We start from the raw sequence: 22,642 nt of genomic DNA, 5'->3' as shown, positions 1-22,642 counted from the left end.
AATGTGAATAACCAATTTGACCTTTCTGAGCGAGGGAGGGAGAGACAGGGGAGAACAAGGGGGAGGAGAGGGGGATGGGGAGGAAAATAGATTAATGGTTAGGGAAAAAGTCAGACAGGAAAATAGCATGTTAGGGTGAAAAGGACTACCTGGAAAGCTAAAGAATCAAAAGTTAGCCAAATCTGGACTAAGCTTTAAATTCCAGTAATCTACAAGATGCGTACCAACAGACAGCATGGCTGCCACTATTAATTTATACCTTTCCTATGAACCTTATGAACTGGAATAAACATACATATAGAGCCACCATTTGCTGTACTTCACATTTCTGTCTCTCTCACTGTTTACTCTTAGGAAGGAGACTCTCTCTCGTTATCTGCTTTGGTTTCCATGGTAACAGAAGAACGTTAGCCACACCAGTGCACAGAACAACTCCACAGAGGAAGGGGGGGAAAGCAAGATAAAAGAACAGGAAGAAAAGAGTAACTAATGAACATACACAATGATGTGAAAAACTGGATGACTGCAAGTGTAAAAACTATATATGAGTTCATGTATGTGTGGGTGTGTGCATGCAGGTGTGTTAGAGCAAGTCAGGGGTGTCTCTTGTGTATTTGTGTATCAGTGTCTTTGATTACTGGTGGGAGTATTAGTCAGGGGTTACAAGAGTGTTCTAGCATCGTTAACTATTCCTGCTATTGCTACATCACAGAAAGATACAGACTAATCATGTGTCACCGGAAAAATGAAGGGCCAATCATGTTTTAGCTTTGACAGAGGGCACTGCTTTCATTGCTTGTAGTACAGATTCTGAAGCCCAGTCCCAAATGGTGCAGTCCACAATCGCGCATGCATGTGAGGGCCACAAGACTGTAGGGCAAGCATGATAGACTGGGGACCTTCCGGGCCAAAATGCTGCAGAGACTAGCATTTACCTTCATCTAACGCTCTAATTTCAGTTCATGTAGGCCTGGCAAATTAGCTGATGAGCTGAATGAGGTGTGTTTAATGAGGCAGTGCGCTGATGTCCGCAGTATTTTGGCCCGTGAGGACTGGATCCTGACGTGCTGTAAAATGTACAATTTCCGGGCTTGGTGATCAAAGGGGTGCTCAACAGCTCCTTCTGCAATCATGCAAACTCAGTAGCGGCCTCTTTCCTAAAGTTCCTAAGTTGTAGCTGAGGACCAATCAGCTAAGAGAGGTTTGTTTACAGCTGTCTGCCCAACATGGCCAATAGCATCTGTTTAAACCAAGCACCATTGAGGTTTCTTGTCCTATAGGTCTGTGCGTTGTTGACCTCATCAATGTGTGGACTTTGAGGAGAACAGCACTGTTTAGAGTGCCATTTGGAACCAGGCTTGATGGTGCAGAGTAGTGTAAGCCAACCCTGGTCCTGGATATATACCTTCCTGCAAAATATAGTTCCAACAACTGCTCAAGCTATTTAACTTCCTCAGGAGTCCCTGATTGGCTGGACCAGATGCTTTATGATTAGGTGGGGGCAGGGGGTGCATGTTAGATGCCGGTTAGGACTAAAATCTTTTGTAAAAGATCACGTGAAACTGCATTGATGAATTGAGTTCACTATCCATATAAAAACAAATATGACAGATCTTACCTTTAAGACAGCCCTCATAATTTCCAAATTTGCAGATTATGCGTAAATGGAACTACCTAGCTGCTTTGGTACGTGCATGGTGTAACTTTTAACTACCTAACAACATCCATTTCTGTTGCCTTGTTGGCTACAGGAGCTACAAAGGTAAACGTCTGAGAACTCAGGAAGAGTTCAACCCCCAATCAAATTCCAGTACAACCCCTTGTGTTAGTACATATGTGTGGGTCTGTGTATATTTGTTAACCTGTGCCTCCTCCTGCTGTCTTTTTAGCTGCTCCAACATGGCCTGGAACTCCTCCTCTTTCTGTTGGGCCTCCTCAATGGTAGCCTGGTTTTGCTCATCGTAAGCCATTGCCACCACAGCCAGGATTAGATTGACCAGGTAGAAGGAGCCCAGGAAAATCACCAGCACAAAGAACACCATGTAGGGCTTTCCAGCAGCACGAAGAGTCTGGAAGGCAAAATAAACATAACGTTTAAACAATCATACTGTGGCATCAGAGCACGCCTGTGTTCTGTTTAGCGTAAAAATAATAGGGTAGCCTTTTCAGAAAATATTGTGCATGCTAGTTTTAGGTTATGTAGATCATTAGAAATGCTTTTTTGCAGGGACTTTTGTTGTGAAGGGCGGGGCTAGGTTCTGCTAAGGCAGAGGCTGTTGTAGCAGTGTGAGAGAAAGCTAGAGCCAGCTAATGGTAGGAGCAGAGAGCTAGACTGAGAACTGTGTATTCCCTCTTGCCGTTGTCATTTAAAACTGAGAGACTACAACCATTATTTAGTTTTTACAACTCCATTTCCTGGAAGTGGAAGTCATTCTCTATGCAAGAGAGCTTGTCCTTTGGAAAACGCAATGGATGAATTGAATCAGCCAAGCAAATCAAAGCTTGCTAATAGCATTTCAAGAGATGGTTCAGACACAGACAGTCATTCCAACAAATAGAAGCAGACATAATGGACAAATGTAAAAACAAAATTCAAGCTGTTACTGCTATTTTTAGCTATCAATGTTATACAGTGTCAGAAACCATATAGGCAAGTATTTAAGATAACTCAATAACTTCATGCATTTTGAGGCAAGTGTGTGAATGAATTAGCATTTTGGCCAAACCAGCACTTTAAAAGCATGACGAATGTTGGACAGCACACCTGCTGGTAGAGATTCTCCCAGAAGTCCTGTGTCATAAGGCGGAAGAGGGAGAGGAAGGCCCAGCTGAACGTGTCGAAGCTTGTGTAGCCGTAGTCAGGGTTACGTCCAGCCTTTATGCACTGAAAACCTTCTGGACACTGCCTGCAAAGTCCAGCCAGTCAAAGAGACACTCTCAGCATGTTTAACCAATCAGAGAGTCCACAGTAGAACACAGATCAGAGAGAAGTACTGCGCAATCAATCAGTGGAATACTATGCACTCAAACCACTTGAAAGGACCTACGGTTAGATTCCACTGTATTCCAGTTATCAAAGAATATATTCAAGCAAACTGCTAAATGGGGTGTGTTAGATGAAATAAATAATTGGGATTCCTACCCTGCATCGCTAGCATTCCCACACAGTAAAGCATCTCGGCGGTTGGGGAGGAAATAATAATTACCTAAGGAGAAGAGAACAATAAAAGATGAATGACAAAGCAAGGAATAGGTATGACGCAAGCACACACACATACACACAGAGGCACTTTTGACATGCTCATGCAATTTGTTCTTGGACTGGATGCTGTAGCTTACAGGGAGTGTATCTGTGTCCAGACTAAGTTTGGCCTTTGAACCACACAGACTATGAGCTCACTCCCTCAAGCAGAGAGGTCGCACACACACATACACAGATGCTCCAAGCACACAGTGACTCATTTGACTTGGACCAGTGGTACACTCCCCACGGCCCCAAGGCCCTCTTGTGTCACCACACATCTGAGTGTGACACATATACGCTAACTAAATCACAAGGAGAGGTGTACACACTCATGCTCTCATATACATACTCACAAAAATGTAAACATAGATATATGGTGTCTGCTACAGGTTTGGAGACATCTAACAACATATTATGTAGAAAAATGGCAAAGATATTTCTTTGAAAACACTGTAAAACTTATAGTCAAATAGTCTTGCTCAATTTTCCTGCCTTGCAAATAAACGTTCAGAATAAAAATCATGACATTTTGCAGTACAGTTCCAGAGTTGACTGTTAGCTTGGAGAACTTGTCAGTCTCCCAGAGTTCCTTGCACTGCTTCAGTTGGTGGCCTACCGTAAGACATTCAGCATTACAATTTCAGTAAAGATCTTAGCTTTCTGTGCAATTAAATGTTTTTACTCTATGTCAATCACTATGCCAATGTGTGCAGGAAGAAAAGCAGTACTTCACTGCAAACTACTGAAAAACTGTGAAACAGGTAACAGTTAAAAGTTGCTGCTGCTACAAATAACCTAAATTGCAATGAAACACATAATTTGTACTGAGAAACATTTGCGTGCATTTAAAACACTTCAAACCAGAAGATCTCATGAAGGACTTTGGAACTAGCGTCAAATCCATACTGGAACACACGTATTTCTGTGGACACTTGACAGAAACGGAAAACCTGAGGCTGCGTTAGGCTGCTTGTAATAACTCACACTGCTTTAGCTGTTAGAAAGAGTCCTCACTTGACAACATTATGTTTGTCTAAGCTGAGCAGAGTTACCTGAAAAATTTTGAGGTATTTAGTTTTGCATTCATAAGATGACTTCACAGACTTTAGTATGCATTTCCCTCTTGTACTTCAGCTGCCGTCGTGTCTCTTTTATCATTTCCTAACATGAACTGATGATAAATTATATGGTATATGGTTACATGGTTTAATCAACTCAGAAAATGTAACTGCGTCACTAGTCTCTGCCATATTACGAAATATTGTATTCCCACTTTTTCTGTTGTTTGATGCATTAGTGGAAGGGTTTGAAAAGAGCTGAGTGAGTAGATGTGAGAATGTTTCAGTTGTGGTTGAGTGCGTATATACAGAGTGTATACACCATGTACATCAAGCCACTACAGTGATTCTTGGGAGCTGAGTGCTCTCTCTGTTTGATACATGACCAAAGACCTCACTGGTCTGTTTTTTTTCCTTGCACTTCTTTTTAAATGGCTTTTATGTTAAAACCCCTTCTTCGAATGTATGGTATGATAGCCATACGTGACTGTTTCCATTGATAAAAATGCTATCTTGGGAATAACGGGAAACCTCACATTTTATTTTTGTTGTTAAGTTAGCACTCAAACTTTTCAGGTGCTTAAACCAACTTTTGTGGCAAAAGAGAACAGTTTGAAAATAAAAACTGTCTAATTAGTATTTAGGCGAACACCAAGGAGGACCAAAAGTTGCACAGATATACCAAAAATGAGTTTTTTGGGGTTATTTTTCTTACTTAGAGTAGTAGTGAAAATCAAACATTACTTTGAAAATTTCAAAAGAAGGCAAGCGGTCACCAAACGTTTGATGGTGCAGTGAAGATATTAATAGGAGACTGGTGAGAAAGCGAGGAGAAACAAAAAGCAAGGACACTGAGACATCTCATTCGTGCTTACTCTCATCGAGAATGTACTGAGTCCAGTTAAAGGTATTCAGCCCTTTGTCTGCGCTGAGGTTGAATGCTGCGGTCAGGCTGCTGTTGGCCAGGCCCTCAGTGCCGTTGGACTGCGGCATCCTCACACACTTCTGCCGCAGGTTCCCCATGAACAGCTGCAGGCCAATTAGTGCAAACACACTCAGGCAGAAGACAGTTAGGATCATCACGTCCGACAGTTTCTTCACTGACTGGATGAGAGCGCCCACGATGGTCTTCAGGCCTGCAGGGATACATGTCAGACGTCATACACACCCGCGCAGACACACACAACCACAAAAACCTTCACTCACACGGTTTGCTCTGAAACTTTACTTAGGGTTTAAGAAATGTTTCATAGGCTCTATGACAGAATTAAACAGACCGAGATTTAAGAACAAGCGTAATAATTAAGATACATTTTTCTATCTGGGTATTTAGCAAAAGCATAAACACCAGACTTGCTTTTTTACTACGTAACAAGTAACTAAGTATCTGTGCAGTATTTAGGCAAAAAGCTGATGAATGCCATACGCAAGCATGCATATTACTGTGTGGCTGCTTTACTGAGTGAGATACTTCTGTGTTTCCTTTTCATGACTGGTATTATGACAACAGTCATGTAGTCATTATTTAACTAGTTTAGTAGATGAGCCAGTTTAGTATTTGCTAGTAATGAAAGTATGTTGTTGCATTATTAGTGCATTAGAATGTTTTGAGATGCTGCTTGTTAAAAACATTAAGGCATGCAGTGTTTGTGTGTGTGCGTGCACTGTATAACTGCATTTTGTGTTTGTGTGTTTGCAGGTGTTGCACATGTATGAAGGGGTCAGAATAGTGTATGGGTATGTGCAAATGTGCTGTGTGTGTGCTTCATGTGTGTGTGAGTGTGTGTGTCATGGCAAAGTCCTGCCATGCTTCACACTCACACAACACGAAATAAAACAGACTGGCGACGGTGCGCATGCACACAGAACTCAAACAGGAGACAGACAAGGAAGAGAAGAGAAGAGAAGAGAAGAGAAGAGAAGAGAAGAGAAGAGAACTGATGAGAACAGAAGAAAAGAGAAGAGAAGATAAGAAAAGAGTTAAAGAAAAGACAAATAAGGAAGAGAAGAGAAGATAAAGGAAATAAAGAGAATATTAAGGAAGAATAGAGAAGATTTAAAGAAAAAGAAGAGAAGGTAATAAAAGTCCTCCAAAACATCACGCTGTAGCCTTTAGCAATGTCTCATGCAAAACAATAACACAAATCAAAACGGCCTGTCTATTCCCCAAGACATGATCTTTGGGAAATAACAGAGCGGAATCTAACAGAAGGAGTAAGGAACATTACAAAGTGTTCTACAAAAGCCTGGAATCCTTTTTTTCCCCCTTTGCTTTTCCATGCGAATGGATTCCTGCTTTCTCAGGCCGCTAGGAGCGACAGAATGAGAGAGAGAGGCCAGCGGAGGAGGGGATGGCGTGAGCGAGAGTTCGGATGGATAAAGAGGCAGCCTCTGGCCTTGAGCTGTGAGCTGTGAGCTAGCTCTCACCTGGGATGACTGAAATAGTTTTGAGTGCTCGTAGAACCCTGAAGGTTCTCAGTGCAGAGACATTGCCCAGATCCACAAATTCAGTTACATATCTGTAAGGAGGGGAGGGAGGGATAGGGTGGGGGGGAATCACACACACACACACACAACGTTAGGACGGGACAAAGGCAGCAAGAAAGAAGGGAAACGTCACACACACGCACACGGACGCACACCTGACTGACACCTTGTGCTTGCGCATACACACACGTGCGCAATAAGGAGGCATGCGCACGCCTACACGCACACACACGCACGCACATCCCTTACCTGGGATAACTGAGATTGTTTTCAATGCTCTGAGCACTCTGAAAGTGCGGAGAGCTGACACATTGCCTAGGTTTACAAACTCAGTTACATACCTGTAGGATCAAATAGAGAGTTACCACAGAGCCCACACACACTCGCTCTCTCTCACAGACACGCATATACATCGCTCAAACAAAATCACTAAGGTCATCCTCTTCATTTACATACTCACAATCAAACATGGCATCACTAAAACAGCACCCAACACTGTAAATAAGGTAAAGTCAGGCCAACTTGAAGGTTTAAGTCCATTTTCTGCATAGCTTTTTCTGCATAGCTTCACAGAAGCTTTTTTAATTTTAGGTTTAGCTTATTTCAGTCATTTTAGTCACCTTCCAAAGTTTCCTCAAAAAGGGCATTAAAACGAATGTTTCATACTTTTTATTTATTTGTTGGCTTTTTCCACTTCGCTGTGTGGGCATGCTGTATATTCATCGGCACCTCTTCATTGACAGTATGTGTCAAACATAACAGAGCAGCTTAGTTTTAAGTAAGGCGCAGATGCATCACACTAATTCAGCCTTATATGAATGAGTCTGAGGAGAGTGCTAATACCAGACACCAACTAAGGATTAGCCTGGTTATTCAAATATATGGTACCTTAACTCATCTTAGAGGTAGAAGGACTTATAACATTGTAAACATATATACATGTATACAACATATTTTTTAAACAATCAGCTCTCAGACAGCTAACAGGGTAACAGGCTTTGGGGAGTTAATATTAGGCTTTAAGCTCAAATAATTTGTACAAATTTTACTAAAAAACTAAAAATAACGTTGAAGTTAACGAAGTATAAAGTTAAAACATGTTACATGTGTCTTCAGCTGGACGTCTTCAGCTGCCACAAAAACCTCCTGGGAGACAATGAATGAATTGCACTGTTAGCTTGATGCTAACATACAATGGAGAATTCCATATAGGTGCAAGCAGAAATTATGCTAGCACAATGCTAGTAAGGCTAAACGCTTAAACAAAAGCTGGTAAGGTTTAAAAATATGACAAAAATAAAAAAGTTCATGATCTTACTGGAATCCTATCTTTTATTTTAGCGTGTTCAGGCTGTGCTTGATCGTGGATAAAGATGATGATTGGTAGACAACACCAGCAGAAGAAAAAAAATTGAAAGAAAGAAATTCAGGCCATTTCAGACTGTCCAGTAGAATAATGTGGTGGGGCAAGTTGATTTCACCATTTACGAATATGCAATACAAGGTTGACTATGATTCGCTGTGGTCAATTAGTGTTATGTATGAGGCCTAGATAACAGCACGTGAAGCATATTTCCAATAAGGTGTCTAGAGGGCAGAATTTTGTTGTTTAAACATTCAAATTGACCTAACTTTTAATTCTTTACAGTGCAGACACATACTAACAATCACACAGTTCTCTTAAAGCAACTTAAGGAGCTGACTAAGGTTTATCCACAGTGTGCACACATAAGAATACCTCTTACATTTCTCAGACAATACATTGTCTATAACGCTATGCTATAATACACTATAATAACAATATGCATAATAATCCATAGCATGCGTTACAGCAAGAGACACTCAGGGACACGCACGCCATGACGATGACGCTGAAGTCCAGCCAGTTCCAGGGGTCTCGCAGGAACGTGAAATTCCCCACACAGAATCCCCGGGCCAGGATCTTAATCAGAGACTCAAATGTGTAGATCCCTGTGAATGTGTACCTGCATGACAAAAAAAAACACTCTTATCCATGAAGAGACATAATAAAATCCAAATATTTGAAATATATTAGCCTAAGAACGCTAGCAGGTTTATTATTCAGTTATTAAGACTTATCAAAAACAATAAACCACTCATGACTGCAGTAAAGCTATAAAGTAATATATTTATTACTGCCACTCATTGCTGTAGCGAAGTAGTAAAGCAATAAACGTATCATTAATAACAATCACAATAAACAGCCTCTGTGTTGATCAGATTTTAGAACTGAAACTATCCATTGTTATAATATTACGAATTGCTATAAAATATCGAGCAAGTGTCATGAAACTTGTGATTTTACTACGAAGTCAGTAGTAAATTCATAATATGCATGGGTTTACTATGAAATTAATTATGAGCCCATATACAGGCCCTTGCAGCTCAAGTAATCAATCCACTCAGCCTATAAAAATGTTTAGAAAACTAAATCAGGGGACCAGATGGCTTTGTCAGTCCTCTAATACGCATATCGTTGTTGTCCAAAAAAAACATGAATCTCCACTTTTTCAACTTCTATTTTTTATGTCTTTTGAACACAACATTGTGTGAACACTGCATGAAGCATGGACCAATAGAAACGCTCCAAAATGAATACTATCTCTTTGCACTAACGTCCACAAAACGTTTTTGCCTTCTCCTAAAAAGTTCCCATTTCTGAGATGTTTTTGTTGGACAGTTACGATATGCATACATGAATAAACCACACACTGTAGCTACACTGAGGACAGACTTACTCCACATTCTTGGCCCATTCTGGAGGGTTGCTGAGCGTCATGAAGGCGCAGTTGGTCAAAATGGTGCACATGATCACGAAACTGAACATCGTGGACAGCAGTCAAGGAGCGTAAATCAAGACAAAACATTCTCGTTCTTCATCTCTCTCAATCATGCACACTTACACATACAGTTTTAGTGCTCACACACAAATCCAAACTCCTATAGTGCGTTCTAAGGTATTGTGCTAGAGAAGGATATGAATGCACCAGCACTTTAATGGCGGCTCTCCTCAGAGGGTTGAAGGGACTGAGGATGTAGAGGGCAGGCGTGGCGTTGAAGCGGAATATAGCCTTCCCACGGTTCAATACTATAAAGGTCTGAAACAGTGAGAGGAGTGTGGTCAGTCTCTGCTCTGCTCAATAAACATTATGAAATAAATACCTTACTACACGTTCACAACTAGCTCTTCGATTCGTCACCCACCTCCCTCTCTTTCCCTCTCTCCCTCCTGTGCTCCCTCTCTCTGCCAACTTCACTCGCTCAATCTCTCTTTCTCTCCTTCCCTACCACCCTCTGTCCCTACTTCTCTCTTTACCCCTTTATCCTCCCTTTTTTCCTTTCTTTCTGTTCTCTCCCTCTTTCAAGGTCTCCTTCTCTCCCTATCTCACTCCCTTTCTCCCTCTCACTGTCATACCTCTACTTTCTTTCCCACCTCCATCTCTCCTTCCCTACCTCCCCATTTCCTCTTACTCTGCTTCTCCCTCCCTATCTACCCTTCCTCCTTTCATCTCTCCCTTCCAAGCTCCCTCTCTCTCCCTACCTCTATCTTCATCTCCTTCACTCCCTCCCTATGTTCTTTTTCTCCCCCTCTCTTCCTCCCTAACTCTATCTCGCTCCCTCCCTAGCTCTCTTTCAGTCTCCCACTCTCTGAACTTCCCTCTGCCAGTCTCTTTCTCTCTTTCACTATCTACCCCTTTTCCTTCTTCACTACCTCCCTCATACCCTTCCTTCTTCACTACCTCCCTCATACCCTTCCTTCATTCCTCGTTCGCCCCTCCCTGCCTCTCTTTTTTCTTCTTTCCTCTCCCCCTTCTCTCTTTAGCTCCTTCGCTCCTCTATCAAATTCCATCTTTTCTGTTCTATCTCCCTCCCTCCCTTCCTCTCTCGTACTCTCTGGTCGTGGTAGTAGGTGTCCAGGTCCTCCAGAGGGACAGACACCAAGCCCGATGGGATGTCCCCGTAGATGAAGGGCAGGGATTTCCCCGCCTCCAGGTCACTATTGGGCTTGGGCCCATTCTCGTCGTCTTCATCACTGCGCCTCTCTCCTTTGGGACGGTGGGCCGCCTCCTCTGCGATGCGCCGCTCGATGGCAGCGAGGGATTCGGGAATGAAGGGCCGGAAGCTGTCAGGTCCGGGAGGAACGAGCAGCTGGGCGGCCATATTGACATCCTGCTCCTGCAGCCGGACCAGCTAACCTACTGTCACACCGGGGGCTGATGACCAAACACAAAAACAACAGACAGAGATTCAGACTTCTAGACTCCTTACTGCTTTTAAAATGGTCAGTGTGATTCCAAAACAAATAACGAGCAAATTCAGTGAACAATTACATTTTTAATGGGGCATAAATCCGTTTTTGTCCACTGTTATACAAGGTTGTATCTGCAGACTGGTAGAAAATATAATGAACAGGGAAATAACTTAAAAAAAAAAAAGAAACTGCCATATTCAAAGCTAGATGACAGTTAAATGAAAATGACAAATATTATCGTGTAAAATATTAATCTAAAGTCATTTCATAAATCTATAAAGATGTATTTGCTGACTGTATGTCAACCATATACACTAATCCCCAAAAACACTGATTTTCAAAGATAAAAGCCTGAACCCTAACTTTGATACATCATCAGCCAAAACAGCAGGTTTTTTGACAAACATTTTGGAAGAATTAGAACTATCTGATATGAACACAACACACTGGGAACAGTGTAATAAACTACTTATAAAATGGAGAGATTCTCTAGGCTTAACCTTAACTAAATGTACAACTATATTTCCTAAAGCGATCTAGCAGATCTACCTCAATTCTATCCAGAGGCCATCAACAACAAAAAGAACACAGATGGTCATTGTTAGCAAGACGTACACAAACATACACATACGATAAGCCCAAAAGTATCTAAATACATCCAACTACTTATACAGTTATTCCACTCATTTTTCAAAATCTCTGCATAATTCAATAACTGAGATGTAAACAAAGTGTTTTGATGTGAAATAGTGCATCTTTGAGAAAATTACAATGCATTTATTTGTTATTTTACTCATTTTATTTTTTTAGTTTTATATGTAATGTTGATGAATGTAAAATAGAGATAAATCTGAAAAAATAAGTTTTCTCTGGGCATTATTTTGCCTAACAATGCCCTGCATGTACCTGTCTTCCAATAATGAATTTTAAAAAAACACATTTTAAGCCTTACCTCAAAAATCATTTTAACACAATGTCTGACAAATTAATCAGCGTATTTGTAACCATTTCACGTAATAACCTTCTATGACGTAGTGTTTTAGAGGCAATAAACTCTTAAGATCTCTGGTTCCTGCCACCACTGTTCTGACTCAAAATAGTTTCTCTATAAGGGCACATTTCACATCAAACCACTCTGAATGACCCTGTTTATTTCTCAAAAATTTAATTATGCAGAAACTTGGAGAAATCAGCAGAATTCCATTTTTTAAGGTGCACCCACTGCAGTGTGCACACACAGCTTGTAAACGTCCATAGGAAAGCAATGTGAAAGATTGGGACTCTCTGAAGCAGCTGCACGTAAGTCCAAGATTATAATACCCAATGTCAAGAGGGGTACAAAGCCCCCAGCACTGGACTGTGGAACAGTGGAACTGTGTTCTCTGGCGTGATTAGAGCACCTTTGGGATTTGGGAGTTGGAGTAGGGGTGGGCAATATGATGATATTTTATAGTTGTGAGAAATTATGAAATTAATTCAATTATGTTTTTCTGAGCATATCACGGATATCATCAGCACTTAAAAACACTTCCCAACCGCACATTTCATTTCAAAGAAAGCATAATTAGCCCTCTTTAATTGGATTTAGTTCTGTGCAGTTTGTGTAATGTTCAATAAAAACCATTGTATACAAAGAATTCAATTTCTTTTTATTACATTTCAAAAAGTTACTATACTGTAGTGGTAGGTTTATTATAGTATTTTAATAGTTTTATACACTCTGAGAAATAAAGGTACTAAACTGTCACTAGGGCAGTGCCCCTCGTGTCACTGGGGTGGCACCCTCAAGGGTACATCTCAGTACCTGTAGTCAGGGAACATAATTGTACTATTATCCACTGAAATTACATTTTCTAAGTTGTATTGACTCCACACACCTCATCTCGTCTTTATTGTTCTGTTGTAAAACATTAGGTTATGAAAAGATGGACTTTTCACCTGGAAAAACTTGTTTAAGGTACACAATTGGACCTTAAAACCATTGTTGTACCTTCGAGGGAAAATTTTTCACTATCTACCCCTTTCCCTTCTTCACTACCTCTCTCATACCCTTCCTTCTTCAATTCATTCCTCATTCGCCCCTCCCTGCATCTCTTTTTTCATAATTGTACTATTATCCACTGAAATTACATTTTCTAAGTCTCCAGGCTTTTTATTTTATTGTTCTGTCTTAAAACATTAGGTTATGAAAAGACACAAATATGTACTTTTCACCTTGAAAAACCTATTTAAGGTGCACAATTGGACCTTAAAACGAAAAATGTACCTGCAGAGAACCTTTATTTCTAACAGTGTTGTAATGGCAATACAGGTTATATATTGTCTGTTGCAACTCATTAAACCTCAGAACTAAATATTGTGATGCCTATAGTGTATGATAAAAATATTGTGATATAATAAAATTGCCCACCTCTAAGCTGGAGTTCTATTTGTTATCCACAAGCAAAGGGGAGACAAACATCCTATTAATGCCTTTGATTTCAGAAGAAATGTTGATATTTTCATATTTGTTGTTCACTTACATAAAACATGCAAAGAATCTTCCATCTTACTGCCAAACTAACAAGCATAAAATAGGGAGGCTTGCTTTGTAAATAGGATGTCAAAACACATGTGGTTAACTGACTTAACCAACTTGATTTAGTTACCTGAACAATTACTGCACCAACCAAATTAGTTGGTACACATTTTCTGTTAAAATCCTGTTTTAAAATATTTCTATTAAGGAAGATTTGCTGAGCCAGACAACCCTGTACAACACCAAATCTCGACTGAAGAGACAGGCAAGATTCATAGAAGAGTCCACGGTGCCCGCTGAGATGCCATCATCAGCAAAACACAAAAATGATGGAATTTCTCTTGGCATGTCTTCTGCAAATCTCTAGAACTCTCCTGGACATCGTCCCCACAAAACCATTCTTCCATAAGACATTCCATGATAATCTGTCATAACTCTATGTGTGTGTTCATGCACATGCGTGTGTTTAGGTCCATGTAACTCTGCAAATGACAGTGCCAGGTCTATGTGTTTCACCAGAGCAGTGATGCTAGCAGGTCAGCCAGGCATAAATGGCCCTGAACTGGGCATCACCCTGGAGATGTACAAATCTTCCTCTTCATTCTCTAACTCATTCTACATCAGAATACAAAGTGAATTTGTGTGTGTGGATATAAGAACAGACAGAAAGGGAGATCGTGAGAGAGAGACACGGAGAAAGACAAGTACATAGTCTTTAAGATGGATCTCCATAAGATTCAAGTGGATTGAGTAAATTACTGTTAGATTATGCAGTAAATTGACAGCTGGAGTCATTCCAAACAGTGGTGTGGCCTCAAACGCACCTAATGCAATGAGCGCGACAAAATAATCAGTCCCAGTGGAAACACAACGCCTGCCAGACTGTGTATTTGGTTCTTCTTATGGCAGATAAGTGTCTCTGGTTATCTATAATGGCTTTTCATTCTCAGCCATATCCATCAGAACACTCCACAGGCAAGAATTTCTGGACATCTGACCACACCTCTTAAAGATGTAATGATATGAGAAATTACCAAAAACTACTTTTCCTGTTTCCTTTTTACCACTGTTGCTGTTGCTGTCTGCATGCATTCTTGCTTCGATTAACATATTGTTTTATGTATTACTTTTTGATAAAAATGTATGGGCATCCCAAAATCACAATGGGGTGGGGTGCACCAGGCATCAGGATAGAAACAAAGCACAGCTAAGGAAAATGTTGGGAGAGAAATCTACATTAGATCTGTTTAAAGGTGCCACAAATTCAGAGAAGAATCAACAGGACAGCCAAGTTTACAGCAAATCACCAAAGGTCTACCTGTTCAGGAAACCTTCCTTTTGGTTTACTTTCTCAAGCACAACCCTAAAATACAGTCAATATGAAAGTGACGCATGTGAAACCTCCTATTTTACTTAAAGTAATCTTTTACGTTTCAAAATAGTCCGTTTGGGAAAGCATCATGATTAGTTAGTGGGACCTCTAAATGACTCCTGACACCAGGACTGCCTAACACTCACTCTAATCCTAATCTTGCTCTAAACTCAAAACCTAAACCTCACCCTAACCCTGTTGATTATCATTCATGATTTGAATTTCTAACCATTTGAACATTTAAAGATAAGCTACAGGGTGCCATCAAAATAAAGTGATATATCTGACAGTGGGAAAAACAGGTTAGACGTACGCAGTCTACATATTTTCATCATGTGTTGCAATATAAAAGCTACACATAAACATATTTGACATCTGAAAATATTACTTAAATGTTTTTCATAATCCTTCTCCTAGACTGACACATCTTACACAACCCATCAGCTCCCCTGAAAAGCCCTTCATGTTGCTAAAATTGGTGTGTTAACCTATAGCAGGGGAAACATGCAGTGCAGTGGGACTGGGAAACACTGGACTACAACTAGTCATCACACTACATTTATCATCTTACTGCAAGTGAGAAGTGCCTGAAAGCAGTCGTTTTTATCTCATTAACCGATGAGACGCAAAGATTCAGCTTATATCCATTCCAAAGTAAGTTTGTGTCTAACAGGACGGTATTTAGTATTTAGGCCTGATCACACAGCACCAACAGCAACCGCAGAAGAGTCTACATGTCTTTGATGTACGTCACTCCTGGGACCTCTCTGACTCACTGTCCATTCAAGCACCAGATACTCTTTGCAATACAACAGAACAGCACTCATGTCTAATACTGTGCCCAGTGGCAGATACAGAACATACAGTATTTGTGCATGTGTGTGTGTGTGTGTGTGTGTGTGTGTGTTTCCTCAAATGGCGAGCGGGCACTGTCTCCTCATCTCTCCCAGATCGGTGCCTCAGTGGCGCCCAGCGAGTGCAGCATGTTCTCCATTGAGAGCACAGACACAAACAACTCCTTCTCCATCATCAGCCTTCTACCATCTAACTCCCCCTCCAAAAAAAGACAAGCCTCAAGAGAGCCATTACTCCAAAGTATACCATGCTGCACATCAGCTCCCAAAGGCCTGACCACACCTCCCTGAGAGGGACATGGGGGATCACCAAAAACTATTTTTCATGTTCTCCATTATTACTGTATGACTCTGCTGTGCCCATATTGCTGCCTCTGGGTCTATTCTTTTAACAGCACACACACACACACAAGCACATTTCTTTTCTCAAATGGTCCAAAACCAATTGGGTTTTCTTGGTTTTCTTCTGGGTTTCAGACAGTTACGTGTCATGGGGCCAACTAGGCAAATGACAGGTCTGACGATTCCAAAACACGATAATGAGCATATTTTCAGCAAATAACCTTGGCAATCAAGTAAGTGTTTAAGTGTGTTATGGGACATACACCTTCCTTATTCACTGTTCCAGAAGCTCTAATCCTCAGACTGTAAGACATTGTAAGAACAAGCAAATTGCTTTAAAAAAATCACTCATATTCAATGGTACTCAACTGTTCTCATATTGACACACTGTGTAAATCACAGTCTTTACAGAACCTTTTTACAAAAGGGTTCCACTATTGGTTTGAGTCAAATAACCTTTTTTGGCACTATACTGAACCATTTTTACTAATAGTGCACTAAAAACACTGTTTCCCAGAGCTGATAGCTTTTAAAACCTCGACTGCTAATAAATCACTTTATGAGTCAAAATAGGGTAATTTTTGACAAATATTTAAAACAAATCATTTAGGGACTTAAAAAATGACTTCTTATGCTGATGACCATCAGGCTGGGTATTCAGGGCTCTAATGATTCTTTCTACCAGCATTTGTATCCCAGGCATGTCATATTGCTGCTCTTTTATGCAGTTTTCACAAAGAACAAAGGGCCTCATTTACTAACTGTTCTTAAGAAGAAATTTCTTCGTGAAATTCACCTTCACTGTTAGAAATGAAGGTTCTCTGCAGATACATTTTTTGTTCACCAAGGTACAAACAATGTAAATGTTCCCTCAAAGGTACAACAGTGGTTTTAAGGTCCAATTGTGTACCTTAAACAAGTTTTTTAAGTCCATCTTTTCATAACCTAATGTTTTAAAACAGAACAATAAAGACGAGATGAGGTGTGTGGAGTCAATACAATTTAGAAAATATAATTTCAGTGGACTACGGTACAATTATGTTCCCTGACTAAAGGTACTGAGATGTACCCTTGAGGGTTCCACCCCAGTAACAAGAAGGGTACTGCCCCAGTGACAGTTTCCTACCTTTTTTTCTGAGCGTGTACACAGTTCTTACATAGATTCTGACATTCACCAGCATTTTCTTATTTGGGATTTGTTCTTAGTTTTGTTCTTAGAGAATAATACTGCAGTTTCAGAACACATAGATAATCTGATGTAGACTTTTTCTTACCTTTCTTAAGAATAAAATTAAGGAAAAACGTAGGAAGACATTGGCAAATGATGCCCAAAGATTGTGACATTCACCAATGTTTTCTTATTCAGGATTTGTTCTTAGGTAAGAACAGAATCTACACACTCAAAAGCACAAAGGTGTGAACAGTTCTGCGGTTTAAGAACACGTCATGAATCTGACAGACTTTTTCTTAGGATCTTTCTCAAGAACACATTTAAGAACAAACTTAGGAAGATATTGGAGAATGAGGCCCAATGTTCTTACTCATGTAAAGTTTTTACTAAATGTTTTCATCCTTTAAAGAAACACCTGTCTTTTTTGGTACTGAAACATGCTTAATAGTGAACAAATTACTCTGGCCACAAAATTTGGCCACAAGACTATCAAGACTGTCAACCCCTGCAGTGATCAAAACCAGATCAAACATCCAGGCCTCAAACATTCCAATTACAATCAGAGCAGAAAATACATCACCTAAGATGACTTCACAACCATGACATACAGTACATCTGTGTGTGCATGAGTGGGTGTGAGTTTGTGTGGATCTGAAGATGCTGAAAAAGCTTGACAGCATGTCACTGAGCAGAATGAATCTAATGTCCCAAACTCAAGCCTAAGCGAGTCAACTGTGTTTGCTCCAAAACTGCCTCATAGCTTGAAAGTCATAAATAAACCTAAGAGTGTTACAGTCATCTTGTGCGTAAGTGTGGATGAAACACTTCAATAAAGCATACCCACTGGTTTCTGTGTCAGTGCCATAGAAAATAGTGCCAAAGAACTCTAACATACACACTTCTGTATACATTTCGTTTCCTTATTTTGAAACAGTTTGACCAACAAATTTCAAGATTTTTTCCTAGAAGTGCGTGGCACTGCTACAGGCAAATGGTGGTCACACCAGACACTACTGTGTGAATTCTGTTTGCCTGACCAACTTTGTTTTTTTGGTGGGGTTTCAGTAAAATCTTTTCAGTAAATATATTGCGTTTATGCTTTTATCGTTACCCAAACCAGTATCTTTTTGTGACTCCAGCTACATACTGTAGATTTCTGACTGCAACTTTAAGCCATTTCACCAATTAGTTTCTTGGCTTTCAAGTCAGACCCCTCTATAAAGCTTAAAGGAGAATTCCACCATTTTTTTATTTCTGCATAAATCAAATGTTGATATCTAATCAAAGTCATTCAGAGTGGTCGGCTGTGAAGTGCACTGTAAAAAAACTTGCCAACTCGAATCTCTTTACAGTGGTGGTTATAGAAACCAGGGGTTGGGATGTCTACAACAAAAATATAGCCATTTTATTTACTACTGAACCTACACTTGTGGTTTTATATAGGATGTTAATAATGGTGAAATAGTGGTAAATGTGTACTATTTAGCCTTACAGCTCCCTTCTTGTGCCTCTCCGCCATAAATGGGCTTTAAAGAAATATATTTCAGACCAAAATCACACAGCTAATAATAAACTCGTAAAACAATGTCTCAGGCTTGGAGCAAGATATTCGTAATCAGGCATCTGGTTCTCTGGTTAGCACCGCTGTGAATTGACAGATTCTGAAGTTTCTCCAGAATTACGCGTTTCACATCAAACCACTCTGGACGACTTTTATTTCTTAATGTTTCCATTTTGCAGAAATTTGGAAAAATCGGTGGAATTCCCCTTTTACAGCGAGTTGACACGAGCTGCTGTCCGTGGTGCTGAAAAACAGGTGCACCGCTAGCACGCTGTCGTTAAAGTGCTCCGTTTTTTTGTTCATCCACAGAAATGTGACAATATTACAATATTCTTGCGTTAGGAGCTACCAGCATTAACACACATACACACACACACACACACACACACACACACACACACACGCATTGTATTCCTTTCTAAGTGACGTATTTCCACTGACTAAACGCTGCTAGGCTACACCTTACCCAACCCTAACCTTAGCCTCAGCAACCAAATGCTCATCTTCTTCTTTTTGCAACAAAAAGCTACAAATTTACTATTAAAAAAATACATTTTCCTCCCGGGGACTAACCAAGTGCCCCCACACTGTCACATATTCTCACGTTTTCTCACCCCGTGGACATGTGGTCCTCATAAAGAGCTAAATACACGGCCATCAGCACACACCTGTTAAGGCTGTGTCATCACGGCAGGGCCCTGTCAGACTCATCAAGCCTATAGATGCGTAATGACGTCCAAGGGTCAGGAATAATAACTATCGCAGTCTGTTCATTTTTTCTCCACAGAAATGTTAAAATGCTCGTTCTTTCTGGAGCGAACACAGACGGTGAGACGAGAGCTCTGGTCCACAGGCGCCATTAACTAATCACTGGGCGTTGATGCGAGCGTCTCATCAGCAAGGTGAGGACGTGGATGCCTGAAGATCCGTTTCGAAGCGATTTTTTGGCGGACAAGGTCACCGGAGAGCGCGCGCGCCCGTCACGACATACCGAGCCTAGCATGTGCGAGCTTTTTGTTCGGCTCGGAGGTGTTTGGAGCTGAAGGAAATGGGTCTGCGTGTACCGTTTAAGGATGGAGGGGGGCAGGTGAGCCTTACCTTTACATCAGCGGCTTCATCAGCGGGAGGAGGAGGAGGAGGGGGGCGAAGCAGCTGGCGCCATGTTGACGTCTCGGTCCGTCCACAGCCTCGAGCGCACCGAAGTCATAAGCGCAAGGCCACGGTGCGCACGGCTTCTGCGCGAGCGTCGTATGAGGACGGAGCCGCTAGGGCCGCGCGCACCGATCCGCCAACTCCCCCTCCCCCCTCCCCACCCCAACCGCAAACACCAACCACTGCCGCTAGCAAAGCGAAGGGAACGCGCGCTGACAGGCAGGATTCACTCTGAGGGCTAAACTGGTGGCCGTGCAACGACGAACACGGCTCTGGGCGTGCCTTCCCACCGTCACGCGCGCGCGCACGCACGCATTCACGAATCACTTTAAAATTATCCAAGCAAAGCTACTTTCGTAGAATCGAACATTTGCCTTTTGTCAAGCGCTTATTTATTGGATTCCTCTTTTTCCCAGGCTGCCGCGGCTGGGTGTGGAGGGTGAGGAAGCGAAAGAGGAGGTGTAGGGAAGGAGGAGGAGGTGGGGGGGGGTCTTCATCGACACGCATTATCAATACGCCGCCATGACAGAGGCCGCAGAGTTTCTAATGCATCCAGGAAAAAACACTCGTTAAAGGCTGCATAGGCAACACAAAACGACCCCCGCCCCCCCTTTCAGCCTCTTATCAGCCAGATTCGACCACCGTCTCCATTCGCAACGGGATGGGGGAGGGAGGGGGCTAAACGTGCCCCTTATCCATTCACCACTTAGTACAGCCTTGAAAATGGAAAACAAAAAAGCCACATAAAGGTATAATCTGATGTATGACGTGTGACATCTAGTCTCTTTAATCTTAATCCGTTTAAACTACTCTCATCTGCCCACATAAGCTCCGTTACTACCCATTACACAGCCCCCCTTCAGCCTCCATATGCCAAATCAGGCTAATTCACTCTACTGGCCTCGCTATAAAAACACACCTGAGGTGTCAAGAAAAATGACGACGAAAGAGGAAAAAGGCAAATATGTCACGTTTTCCTGTCAGTATTTTTCTCTTGAGAACAGATTGATCAATCAGTGCTCGCGCGCTGTCGACTGAGGTGCTTTTTCTCTTTCTTTCTCCTTTTTTGAAGACACTTTTCTGCAAATGACCGAATAGCGAACTATAAAGAGGTAAACATGAGTAAATATCTCATTCATATATTGCCATCTTAAGCCCTGTCGTGTACATTTCCCATTCTGTCCTCCTGCGTTTCCAGACGTTTCTGTATGGATCTTTATTAGCTACTCACCATGGCCAAGCCTCTGCCTGCTCGAGCCTGAGTGACGGTCAATCCCGGTTAGCCCGTCTCACCTTCGGTTTCCACCGCTGTGTTCGGTCTTCCATACAGAAAATGAGTCAGAATGAAAGCCCGGCGGTTATTCCTGTCTCTGCGCGAACGGTAATTATCTTCGCCGAAAATGTCCCCTCAGCCGTCGCTCGTCTCGCCATGTAGCTCTCTCACCGACACAGGCGCTTCCGGTTGTTGGTGGCTGTGGTTGGTGGGAGGGACGCGCGGAGCGTCTGCGCGCCACCGTACCTTACACCCGCGCGCACGTGCAGCAGATATTGCATAAACAAGAAAATATCGCTATATTGATAGATGGCTCGGCTGGCCAGCTGACGGCTGAAACAGGCATCGACCATTTCACACCTGCGCTAAACGATATCAGCTCCTCTTTTAGTGCAGTGACGTGGTTCTGTGTTTGGTAGCAATATATCTGCGCCGTTAAGAGCCATTCTTTAGACTCCGCAGCTGCACGTACCTCATAGTAAACGTTATGCAGCACTATGTAGGCTTTCTAAAGGAGGCACATCGGAATGACACTGTTAAGACTGTAGTTGTTTGTAAATGTTAAACGTGCAAATAATCTCCTTTTTAAATATATCATATAGAAGAGCCATGTGGAGGCATTAACCAGATTTTTAGTGAGGCATGTTATTCAACGCATTACCTCATTGACTCCGGCCTCAACATTTCTGTTAGGTTAGGCTACGTGACGAAGAGGGGGAGGGGGGCGGAGGGGGGCACTGCTGTGTTGTGCAGTTGTCGTTTTTATTCGATTCATTAAGAAAAGTAGGGCTACAAGACTCCGGAGTATCAGATTCACCAGTAAGAGTCGTTGGCCACGCTGATGAGCATCAAGCTGTCCATTACCCATAAACAGCACCTGCGGCATGGGAGAGGCGCGTGAGAACACAGGGCAGTGCGAGGGCGCCCTCTGTCGACGGCAAACCTTCCATTAAAGATCACCTAGTCAGAGAGAGAGAGAGCGCAAGATAGAGGGAGATAGAGAAAAATACAGAGAGAGACAGAGACAGAGAGAGAGAGAGAGAGAGAGAGAGAGAGAGAGAGAGAGGGAGAGAGAGAGAGACCGAATAAGAGTGAGACAGCAAGAAAGAGAGAAACAGAAAGATAGAGCGACAGAGATAGAGCAAGAGAAGGGGAGAGGGAGAGAGAGAGCAATAAAGAGTGACAGAGAGACAGAAAAAGAGAGAGGGAGATAGAGAGAGAAACAGATAAAGAGAGACAGTGAGAGAAAGAAAAGGAGGGAGAGCAATGGAGAGTGACAGAGAGACAGAAAGAGAGCAAGAGAGAGATAGAGAAAAAACAGTGAGAGAAGGTAAAGG

At 41.7% G+C, this 22,642-nt stretch overlaps 1 protein-coding gene across 1 annotated transcript in view; it reads right to left on the bottom strand.

Moving 5' to 3' along the window:
* Positions 1 to 21,472, bottom strand: part of scn1lab (sodium channel, voltage-gated, type I like, alpha b) — a 50,630-nt gene extending 29,158 nt beyond the window's left edge. Inside the window, exons 1-10 of the mRNA XM_036569954.1 lie at positions 21,264 to 21,472; positions 10,702 to 11,024; positions 9,790 to 9,908; positions 9,549 to 9,638; positions 8,646 to 8,774; positions 7,039 to 7,130; positions 5,178 to 5,438; positions 3,143 to 3,206; positions 2,765 to 2,906; positions 1,863 to 2,069 (exon numbers count right to left, since the gene is read on the bottom strand). Of these exons, the coding sequence (XP_036425847.1) occupies positions 1,863 to 2,069; positions 2,765 to 2,906; positions 3,143 to 3,206; positions 5,178 to 5,438; positions 7,039 to 7,130; positions 8,646 to 8,774; positions 9,549 to 9,638; positions 9,790 to 9,908; positions 10,702 to 10,971 (1,374 nt within the window). The 5' untranslated portion in view covers positions 10,972 to 11,024; positions 21,264 to 21,472. The remainder of the gene's footprint in view (positions 1 to 1,862; positions 2,070 to 2,764; positions 2,907 to 3,142; positions 3,207 to 5,177; positions 5,439 to 7,038; positions 7,131 to 8,645; positions 8,775 to 9,548; positions 9,639 to 9,789; positions 9,909 to 10,701; positions 11,025 to 21,263) is intronic.
* Positions 21,473 to 22,642: the final 1,170 nt, after the last annotated feature.

This window comes from Colossoma macropomum, unplaced genomic scaffold (assembly GCF_904425465.1).
Source record: "Colossoma macropomum unplaced genomic scaffold, Colossoma_macropomum, whole genome shotgun sequence".
Classification (NCBI taxonomy): domain Eukaryota; kingdom Metazoa; phylum Chordata; class Actinopteri; order Characiformes; family Serrasalmidae; genus Colossoma; species Colossoma macropomum.
Note: the sequence above shows the minus strand (reverse complement) of the source record. Positions and strands in the feature narration are given on the sequence as shown.